This window comes from Gouania willdenowi, chromosome 21 (genome assembly GCF_900634775.1).
Source record: "Gouania willdenowi chromosome 21, fGouWil2.1, whole genome shotgun sequence".
In the NCBI taxonomy this organism is placed as follows: domain Eukaryota; kingdom Metazoa; phylum Chordata; class Actinopteri; order Blenniiformes; family Gobiesocidae; genus Gouania; species Gouania willdenowi.
In genome coordinates this window covers 13,160,550-13,171,821 of record NC_041064.1, presented here as the reverse complement: position 1 = coordinate 13,171,821, position 11,272 = coordinate 13,160,550, and the positions used below count along the sequence as shown (strand labels likewise).

At 38.1% G+C, this 11,272-nt stretch overlaps 1 protein-coding gene across 1 annotated transcript; it reads left to right on the top strand.

The window, feature by feature from the left end:
* Positions 1 to 9,906, top strand: LOC114455452 (transcription factor Sp3-like). The gene is made up of 6 exons (XM_028436697.1): positions 1 to 163; positions 511 to 608; positions 3,197 to 4,436; positions 7,810 to 7,996; positions 8,101 to 8,297; positions 9,324 to 9,906. The coding sequence occupies exons 1-6, from the start codon at positions 151 to 153 to the stop codon at positions 9,614 to 9,616; spliced, it is 2,028 nt and encodes a 675-aa protein (XP_028292498.1). The 5' UTR covers positions 1 to 150; the 3' UTR covers positions 9,617 to 9,906.
* The last annotated feature ends 1,366 nt before the right edge of the window (positions 9,907 to 11,272 follow it).

Genomic DNA, 11,272 nt, shown 5'->3' with positions numbered 1-11,272 from the left:
ACAGTGGAGGCCCCACCCTTTATGCTACCCACCGCCCGTCAATCAAAACACAGTCAAATCTGACAGTTATCACCCGTCTGTGCGCCTCTTCAGTCCCCGTGATGTGCTGACAATGTCCGCCGCCTGCTGACCACTCGGACCCTGTGTTTCATGATCATGACGGGTTCGTAATATTTACTCGTCCTTACCCAGCAAACCTAGGCATCCCCTGGCTAATTTAGCTCGCTAGCAAGCTAGCACGGATGCTGGTGGGCGATAGTGCTAATCATCGCCGGCTAAGTTAGCATAAGGAGCTAGCGCTTCGCTCGTAAGCTGAATTAGCATGTTTAGAGCTCTTTTTCAGCGGTCTACACTAACTTTTATCGTTGCATGCACATATGCATGGAAACTTGTGTTTTTGTTCAGAGTACATTGTTCACTCGCGTCATGTTTGCGTGCGCTTATTCTCAGAACAACCCTCGGCTTTGTTTGGCTAACGTTAGCATACTTTGTGTGCTTTTCAATTCGCAGCCCCTGAACAGCAGCTAAAAGTTGGTAACATGGCAGCCTTGGACGTGGACAGCAGTCAAAGTGACTTTTTGCAGCGGGAGGACAGCAGGGCTGAGCAGGTGAGTCCCGTGTATCTCTCACTGCCTGTGACGGACTGGCGCCTACTGAGGTGGACACATTTCAAACTTGGAGGGGGGTTTGTACCCTGACGAGATCCTCCTACTCTCACACGCCTTTCTGATCCCACCTCCTCTGCTGGGACCTAAGTGAACGACAGTGATCTCCAGCACGCCATTCAGACCATATAAAACCAGAAATATTGACACGAATGCCTTTGAAATTACTTAAACTCAAACTACATCATCTTCTATTTTTTTTCCCCCTCTTGAAGCTTAATCATAAGGTCATGGCCTAATATGGGGTAGTATTCTCCACATCAGGGGTCACCAACACAATGCACACAACACCATGCAGCCTGCATGGACCATGTGAGGGGCCCTCAGGAGCTCCATCTAAAATCTGATTTACTTTCCAGGATTCAAACTCGCAAAGATAAATGCAGACATCAGATGTAGTTAGTATTTTGTAGAGTTAAATACTACGGCATGTGATCATGTTTTAGTATTAAAGTATTAAATGTTTATTTTTACGGAAACATTGTGTTGAATGTTTAAACGCATGGTGAATTTTACATGTTTTATGATTAGTTAAGTTGTTTGTAGCTAGTAAAGTAGCAACATTTGGATTTGCCACGAAATGTAGAAAATGAAACAAATACATAAATTAGGAGAAATAAAGTGTTGCATGTTGAAACTTAAACATTTCCGATTTTTTTAAATGCCTGCTAGCCTTCCTTATTATCTTACCCTCTAATTTAAGTGAAACCGTGAAAATGTAGTATTTAAGGATCTCTTTTCAAACATGCATTGCTGACTTAAAAAGATGGCACTTCTTGTAGTATTAACCAAGGTTGGTGACCCCTGGTGCATATTAAGTATTCACACCAATGCATCCCCAAGGCATTGTAATAGTTTGGTGTCGGTATTCTTTGCAGGCCAGTCAAGTTGTTAAACATTACCATCAGACAAAGTTGGGAGCATCAAAATGTCTAAAATTTCTGCCAAATAAGTTGTTAAGAATTCAACCCCTGAAAAAAGTAACAATAAAAAATCATTAAACTCCATTGGACTACAAGAAAGCTGATTAATTTATCCCCCTCAAATATGATTCTTGCTCTGCCCTAATGTCGAATGCTATGACTAGTATTTAATTATGCAACACTTTGATCCAGCTGATGTTTTCTGCGCACTTTTCTTGCACTAATCTCAACTTTATAAAATGAAAGTAAAAAGTATGAGGTCTTTACTGATTGGCCTGAAGAAAAATGGCACTTTCTGTTGACGGTAAAGTATCTTTGGTCTTGTTTACAAGTGAGAGGGTGCAGGAAAAGGAACAAGATTCTAGTTTTAAGCTACAGATATTGCCAGGCTTTGCAAATTGTTCGGTCTCACTGTGTGTGACAGGTTGACCAATCTTTCTGCATTGTTTTAGGGAAATGTTACACATTTGAGTGATTTGATTGTCTAATGTTTAACTGTAGTAAATCTGGCAAGCAGTTAGACAAATCTCACACGTGAGTTCAGTGCTTGCTTGTTTTGTCGAAATTCTGCTGTGTATAAATATGAATTAATGACAATAGTTAAATAATTTAACCGTATTTAGAATTTGATCTAATTAGAACAAGTCAATGAAACAAATGCTTAATATGATATTAAAATTACTCAATACAAATTGTGTAATCTCTAAAATGGAATAGGGGACATTTTGAAATGAAACTATGTTGGATATGACGCAACCTTATTCAAAATAGTCAGAAAAATGGTACGAAAGGTATGTGGTATGGCCTTTGACTTTTGAACAAATTGTGCTGACACAAATTTTGATTGATTAGTTATAAGGTTTTTTATTGTGCAATAATCTAAAGATGTTCAAAGCACATTTGGAGCCACTAAAATATGTTGCATATGTCTTTTATTATGGTGCCAAACATTAATCTGAGGAGCTTTGAAGCACAGGTCAGTCTATTAACTGAACCTTCTGTACAATTGCTTTGTGTACTGTTTCTCACTGCAACTGTTTGGCCAAAGGGGTTTATTTATTTATTAGCTTTTGTCATAAGCCACAAGACAAAACTGAACATTTCACAAAAAGAAAAAGATTTTTTGATTACAAGCTTACACAATAAGTTAGAGATAAATCACTTGTTTGGCCAAACTTTTTTCCAGAGAGCCGTCACCACTCTGAACTTTCACATGTAAACTCAACACCTGTACAATACGTTTTATCTTCTTCATCATTATATGTATCTTGTTTTTTTTTTTATCCCTATACAGTTCATGAACTTGGACTTTTTTTACTAACTGTAATGTTTGTATTCTTTTAACATATTCTGCAGTGTAAATTGGAGAAGCTCCCAAATCTCGTTTTACTTTGTATAATGAAAAAAGCATTGAATTGAACTGTTGTATAAGTTCAAACTCCATTACCAGAACCCTGTCCACACCTGTCAAACCTTGGCTAAAAGACCTAGGGGCTACATACTGGACAATAGGAGTTGTCTAGTTGTCCTAAACACATTGCGAAATGTTTTTCATATCAAAATATCCTTTCATTCCAAATGTCAGCTTAATGCATTTTTCTCTTTTAGGCATCAGATCTGTCGACGCAGCTCAGTGGAAGTGACAAATGGGAAGTGATAACTCCTACAACAGCAGCAAAGGATTCTTCTGGAATAATACACATCCAAAATCAAGGACTTTTAACATCCAATGGACAATATGTTCTTCCTCTTCAGAACCTACAAAGTCAGCCAATCTTTGTGACATCAGGAACAGACGACTCTTCTACCAATTCAGTGCCTAATATCCAGTACCAAGTAATTCCTCAGATTCAGACGGCAGACGGACAGCTGAGTTTCTCCACCTCTGGCGTGGAAGGAGCACATCTGACTCAGGATGCCACAGGACAGATTCAGATATTGGCAGATGGTACCCCAAGTCTCAATGTGACATCAGCAGCAACGATCCTTAATAACAACCACAACCTCATCACGCAGGCGGGTAACGTCCAGCAGATCCAGGGGCTTTCCATCGGCAGCTCCACCTTCAACAATCAGGGCCAGGTTGTTTCCAACGTGCCTATGGGTTTGCCTGGGAACATTACCTTTGTTCCTATTAACAGTGTGGACCTGGACTCTCTTGGCCTGTCTGGGGCTCAGACAATAGCAACAGGGGTTACTGCTGATGGGCAATTAATTATGGCCAGTCAGCCTATGGACTGCTCACAAACTCTGGATAAAACAGAGGATCAACTCTCACAGACACTACAAGGAAATGACTCCAATGCAAATTCAGGGGTCTTCGTGCCCACGTCTTCCTCCCAGCTAAACATCCCAGTCAGTGAATCAGGTTTGCTCACACAAGACACGTCTATGTCATCAATGTCAACTGAGCAAGCTGGCTCAAGCTCCGGTGTATCAGAAGGCTTCATCCAACAGAGTCAGGAGCAGAATATCCATGTGTCCTCAGCTCAGCCCATCCTCCAGCTGCAGCAGGTACCTGTTCAGACTTCCAACGGTCAGGTGGTACAGTCGGTGGGGACAGGGGGGCAGAACCTGCAGAATGTGCAACTGATCAACCCAGGCACCTTCATCATACAGGCTCAGACAGTCACGCCCTCGGGTCAGATACAATGGCAAACCTTTCAGGTGCAAGGAGTGCAGAACCTGCAGAACCTCCAGCTGCCGACCACACCCCCCCAGCAGATAACACTGGCCCCCGTACAAACGCTGTCACTGGGCAACATCGGCACAGGGCAAATCCCCAACCTTCAGACAGTGACGGTCAACTCATTTGGACAACAGGAAGGAAACGCAGATCTACCCTCAGGTACGGTGGCTTCATTTATTATCAGATTACACAAAGATCACTGTTCTACAATGGGTAGATGAGCATCAGATAATATTTCAGTTAATTTGATTTAAATTTCCCTCAGCAAATAGTACTGCATCGTGCCTGTTTGACATCTGCCTAACATTTTTCTTTCAGTAGATTGAAAGAAGTGAAAGGTAATGTTTTTTTAATTTTTAGCCACAGTTATTCTGTCATTAATGACAATAACGTATTGCATGCCAATAGACATTTTTGATTTTATTGCTTTAAATAAACAGAAAAATTAAGATGAATTTATATTAAAAAAAATTACAAATTCTTATTTACTTTAGATCTAAATTACAGATAAATATATGCAAAATGTCATCAAAAATTACTTCAAAAACATATAAGACAACTACAAAAATACACAAAACTGCATACAAAAAAATGAACAAATTCACCATAAAAACAAACAAAACCCTTTCAACACAAAATACCACAGTATATATATAAAGATATATATCTAATAAATCAAGGAAGTTCTGCATGTGTGTGTTTGTGGAGTGAATCTCTCCTCGATGCGGTGTCTGTTTGACCTAAAACTTTTTTGACTGTTTGCACATAGGTTGAGTTGTGCATGCATTATTTTTGGACTTATTTGGTGTTGCAAAACAGTTGTTTTAATTTTATTTAGCCCGGATGGCGCATTCATGTTTACCCAGAAATTAAACCTATTCAGCTTTTGACTTCAGTGTGAAATGGCGCTAGCCTACCAATCTGTTCATTTACAACCTCTAATAATCAATAGAATAAAACCCTCCTCCAGTCCAGAAAAAATGTCAATTTTAAAAATGTTTTTGTACTGCTAAAAGTTATTTAAGTGTGTTGCAAAACTTTTAATTTAATTTTGTTTTGAGAATAAAGCTCCCAATTTTGATCGCGTTGATGTACTTCCAGGTCCGTTTTTTTTTCTTCTCCCAATTCTCACGCATTGGGCATGAGACACACGCATTTCGACAATCTGTGACAGAGTATGTGCATGCGCGCGGCTGATGCAAGTGTGTGTGTGTGAGAGAATCCACGGAGGAGATGGAGAATCACACACACCCACACCACACATACGGTATATTTAATAAAAATAGGAATAAAATAAAACTAAAAACAATATGTATACACAAAGTACACCAAACGACAACAAAAATATGAAAAATGCACAAAACTAATTTATACAAAAAACACACAAAATTACAACAGAAATGCACAAAACTACACCAAAGAATATACAAAAATACACAAAATGACTCCAGAATCACACAACATTGGAAACAAAAAACAATAATTATACAAAAAAATGCACAAAAAGACAATAGAAAGATACAAAAATACACATGACTCCAAAAAACATACAAATTAAAAAAAATTTAAAATTAGTGTGTGTGGCGAATATCTCACTGACGTGGTGTTTGGTCGACCTGAAAGTTTTTTGCCAATGTGCGCATAGCATGAGTTTGTGCATCCATTATTTTGGACTTATTTGGTGTTGGTGCTGCTGATGCCGGTGCATGTGTGTGCAAGTGCTGCCTGTTCTTTCTACGCGGTACCACAACCACAAAGCGGAAAGGTGTTAACACCTTAATACATACAGTAAACAGCACTAACCATAATATTACACACACACACACACCATGTTTCCTTTGGAAGTGTGAGCCATACACATGATTTATAGATGAAGACTGTTATTCTCAGTCTGCTCGCTAAGTTACATCTGTTTGTTAATTACTAACCTTGGATGATAATCATCCCTGCCCTAAGAAACGTCAAATGCTAAATAAATAGTTTTATTTGTACGAATTAATGTGTCTTTTATCAGATTCTACCTAAATCACCACATTGGTGCAAACTTTATCAATTTATCATGCGCATGTCCCGTAGAATTAAACCAGGGAAATGGCACACGCTATTTTACTTTGCACCTGTAAATATACCCCTTTATAACACTACAGAATATGTACACCTCTTTGTACATCCAACCTTTAAACACATACTCGTTTGACCATAATTGACAACTCTACTTAAGCTCCCATATTAATATATACTTCTAACAGGCACTGTACTAGTATATAAAAAGACAGTAATAGCACAAAACCACATCAGAAATACAAAAAAAACATACATAATTACTGAAATATACACCTAAAATCACAAAGTTACTCAAAAACATACAAAATGACATTAAAAACACAAAATTGCAATTGAAGTATACAAAATGACCCCTAAAACAAACCCCTTGTTCTTTCCTGTATTAATGCAAGCCATTAGATTGCTCATATTTCTAAATGCTGACATAAATGTTGATAATGCGGCCCTTGGATCAATTACATTTTTGTGGCCCCCACTGTGATAAAGTTGCTCATTTCTCGTATACACTTTTTTGATAGGGCATAGTTAAGTGAACAAATTACTACATTGACGAGTATTACGAACCACCACAAATCACTGACCTCATATCATTGCAATACTGCAGGGTGTATCTTAATTACTGTTCCTGGAGAGCTACTCATCCGCTTGTTTCAGATACCGGTACATCCCTGCATTAGCGGCTGCTTTTAATGAGCGACTTGTTATCAGGCATTTAGCAGAGCAGGATCATGACGTATTCATTAGATTTAAGAGTTGGGGAACAGGACAGTGATACACCAGCAGTAGGAACGACCACCAATGCATGAAATGATGAAATTTGATTTTATCCATGGATCATTTAATGTAATTCCAATTATTTGCTTTTTTAAAAAAAATTATTTTTACATTTTATAAACGCTTACGTTACCATGCTAAAGCATTATGGCAATAGGTAATTTGGATGATTGTAAATATGAATCACATGCTCTGTTGTGAAGCCTTTAGTTAAGTTTTGAAATATGCAAATAAAAAGGGCAAACCAACAAAGCAATATTAATGAAAATTTAAAAAGCACATTTATTGCAATAAAATATTAAAATATGAAAGTTCATAATAGAAGCATTGCTTTTCCCCTCATGCATCCTAAATGTATTGTTCTTATTCTCAACGCTCTCTGTGTTTCTTTATGATGTAGTTCAAGCTGTCATAACATTATGATGAAGTTTTTCACTCTATCTCAAACCATCCATTCATTTTCTGCAGCTCATGCAGGTTATCGAGTCCACGGGGTTCATTTATTTTACTATTAACATTGTCATTAACACGTTTTCTGTCCATCAAGTTATTATTTTATCACTGTGCTTAATGTTAAGTTCAGCCCGTGTGGATTTGCAGCCCTGCTGTCAGTCACAATGCAGCTGTCACTGTTGAGGCTTTTGGCAAGCCCTTACAAGTGCTTTGTTGATATTAACACACTCTTTTGTTTCAGATATTCAAATCAAAGAGGAGCCAGACTCGGGAGAGTGGCAGCTAAGTGGCGACTCTACTCTGAACACCAGCGATCTGTCCCACCTCCACGTCAAGCTTGTGGATGAGGAAGATCTGCTGGGCCAGGAAGGCAAGAGGCTCCGTAGAGTGGCATGTACCTGTCCCAACTGCAAGGAAGCAGGAGGACGGTGAGTATTTCACTGCATCGTTTACTTCTACCTGTATCCGTGTACACCCAGGAAACAAAAAAGTGCCTTTTTTATATCTGTGCTTGTGGTTTTTTTTTTTATAGAGGATCCAGTGTGGGGAAAAAGAAGCAGCACATCTGTCACATTGTGGGTTGTGGGAAGGTTTATGGAAAGACATCGCACCTGCGAGCACACCTGCGCTGGCACTCAGGAGAGCGCCCTTTTGTTTGCAGCTGGATGTTTTGTGGGAAGAGGTTCACACGAAGCGACGAGCTGCAGAGACACAGGAGAACACACACAGGTGCCCTTTCTTTGCTCTTTCTCTGTTGGCACATCAAGAAAACATCCATAAAATCAGTAAAATGTGTTAATTTGTGCCGTGTAAAGTGTGTGAGCCATTTAGGAAATGACACGGTTCTCTCCCTCTCTGGTTTTTAACCAGTGAAATGTCAGGTAAGGGTCGAGAACTTGGTGGTTACTTTCCAGCTCTGAATTAAATAGAAATAAATTCTACAGCTTATAAATTTTAAGGGTCCGCTTGCATCAGAATAAAATGCTTGTATTAGTTTTACACTAAAAGGGAACTCAAGCTGGGCTTTGACTGTCGTGATACAGGTTAGTTTTACCCTACTGATGATAATGTGTTGCTTCATTAATCATTGATTTTGCTTTGGTCATCATTTTCAATAATAAATCCACTGAATTTTTTTTAATTATTGTAATATTCTCAACAGGTATATAATTTAGTAGAATTGCAAAATCAGCTATTTGTCTAATACTGACACGACAATGCCATAAAACATTTCAAATAATATTTTCTGACAATTTGGAGGATTTTAATTGCAGATTCCTAAATTATATATATATATATATATATATATATATATATATATATATAAAATGACAACAAAAATGCACAAAATAAATCCCAAACCAAGCCAAACAAAAACATAACTCTTTGTTCTTTCTTGTATGAATTCTCATCATTATTCTAAATGATGACATGAATGTTGATAATGTGTCCCTCAGATACAATCACATTTGTTGCCCCATTGTGATAAAAGCTGCCCATCTCTGCCTTAGATTAAGAGTAAAACTCTTATTTTGAGAATTAAACTATTTTTCTTCATTTGGGTCATGGCTTGCCTTTTATGAGTAAGGGTCGTTCCCGAAGGTTGTGAATGTCTGATGTTCAAGATAAGGTACAGGTATCAACGATGAATATCTGAGTAACATGAAAGTTGGTGTTCCACTTTTGACAGAGAGTTTGTACTTTCCCAGAGTGTTTTCCCTCAAACTCATTACAACTATAATTTCTCTGTGGCAGGTGAGAAGAAGTTTGTCTGCCCCGAATGCTCCAAGCGTTTCATGCGGAGCGACCACCTGGCGAAGCACATTAAAACTCACCAGAACAAAAAAGGCGTGAACACTGCCAGCTCTGTGGTGGCCTCGATGGAGTCGGCGGGCTCCTCGGACAGTATCATCACCACAGCGGGCGGCACCACCCTCATCCTCACCAACATCCAGCAGGGCTCCAGCAATGCCCAGGACATCCTGGCAAACGCAGAGATCCCTCTTCAGCTCGTCACCACGGTAGCAGCCAGTGAAGTCATGGAGTAATTTTTCACTCCTTCCCTTTGAACTTTCAGTGATGAACTCATACTGTATGCTCTTACCTGCATTTTTATTCACGTTTTGAAGGAAAAACTGAATTTATGAATATATATAAATATATATTTTACCACAGATACAGTCAATGTCCAATTCTCAGTTTATACTGAGGAGGAACGGTGAGGATGAAGGTGGGAAAGACATTGCAGTACACACACATGCCTTATTTTGTACTATAGAGTGTGTAGGTAAAATTGTAGTATTCCAGTTTGTTAAAAACTAATTTTGTGGTTTTCCTATAAGAAATCAACTCAAATCACCTTTTTCTTTTTTCCTATGGAGCCTTTTGTTGCTGATGTGTTCTGATCACCTTGTTGGTAACCAGGATTTGTCCTATTTCTATTGTGCAGAGACTCAATTCTCATCGCAGAGCTGTTTTTACCAGTGAACTAACTTTTTGTTTATGGCCAATGCAAATGTACCACTTTTAATTATTTTCATGCATTCTTTATCTTGCAGTTGCAACACATTTCTTCATGCATATTTGTATATGAATTTACTCACATTTACTATATTTTGCATTGGAATGAAAAACAATCAACATTTTGTATCGTAGTCTTATTACATTCACTGTATACTGGTAATATGGCTCATTATTTGCTTATTAAATATTTTGACTGAACAGATATTTATAATCGGGCTTGATGGATAGATGGTGCATTTGTGATAACCCATGTTTTGAATATTCCAAATCGCTCTGTTACATGTAATTCAGATGTAAGACAAGTTTTTGTAAAAACTTTTTTTTTCAAATAAGTAAAACACATATTGTGATATAATCTTAGACAAATGGAAAAGCCATTCTTGGGGGTGGGGTGGGTGGTATATTTGCCAAATCTGACAACAAACTCAGGGTGACTCCTAACTGTAATGTAAGAAGAATAAATCTTCCCTGCAGTTGTAGGACATGAGGAAATGAATCAAGACAGGTGGATCAAGTGAAACGGAATAAGCTGTCATCAAATCCCATCCCCCTCTTTTTTTTGTTACAAGAAGTTAATATTGTGAAAGCAACTTTGTCAAGTCCAGTTAGTTTGTTCAGGCATTGCAGTAGAAAAGCAAAATTGCTCTTACTAAAACTTGTATCCATTTTAACAGCACTCTCTTTGTCTCTTTATAATCAGCGCTTTGTATGAATATTGTTTTGTATTTTTTCAGCTCTGTCAGTAAATGTGCATCATTTGTTTTTTCTTTGTATGTTACATTCCACTTTTCTGTGTAATTTCTTTTTCTTTTCTTTTTTACCTGATTTATCCTTTAAACTGTTGTGATGTTACAATGAATACATATACGCACTGAACGGTGAATACAAAGAGGCTGTTTGTCCTTTTTTTTTTTTTTCTTCAGAAAGTAAAAAGCTATGTAAAGTCTTCTCCGGTGGTTCCTTTTTCTCTGTAGATTTTATTTTCCCCACAGATTCAGAGAATTGTCTGCATCGTCTCACCTCGCTGCAGGTTTATCATCACTGCGGTATTTCACACAACTGCATAAAAATGGGAATATGACATTTCTGCATCACTTAGATTTCCTGGGTTTGTTGGAAGTTTGCTTTTCCTCTGCATGTCAAATGTACCATATCCTGTTTTCTTTTTTTGATTTCCCATA

Excerpts from the sequence above, each read along its gene's own strand:
- LOC114455452 (XM_028436697.1), top strand. Across the intron at positions 4,437-7,809 it reads AAACGCAGATCTACCCTCAG|ATATTCAAATCAAAGAGGAG; the intron begins GTACGGTGGCTT and ends CTTTTGTTTCAG. Across the intron at positions 8,298-9,323 it reads ACACAGGAGAACACACACAG|GTGAGAAGAAGTTTGTCTGC; the intron begins GTGCCCTTTCTT and ends TCTCTGTGGCAG.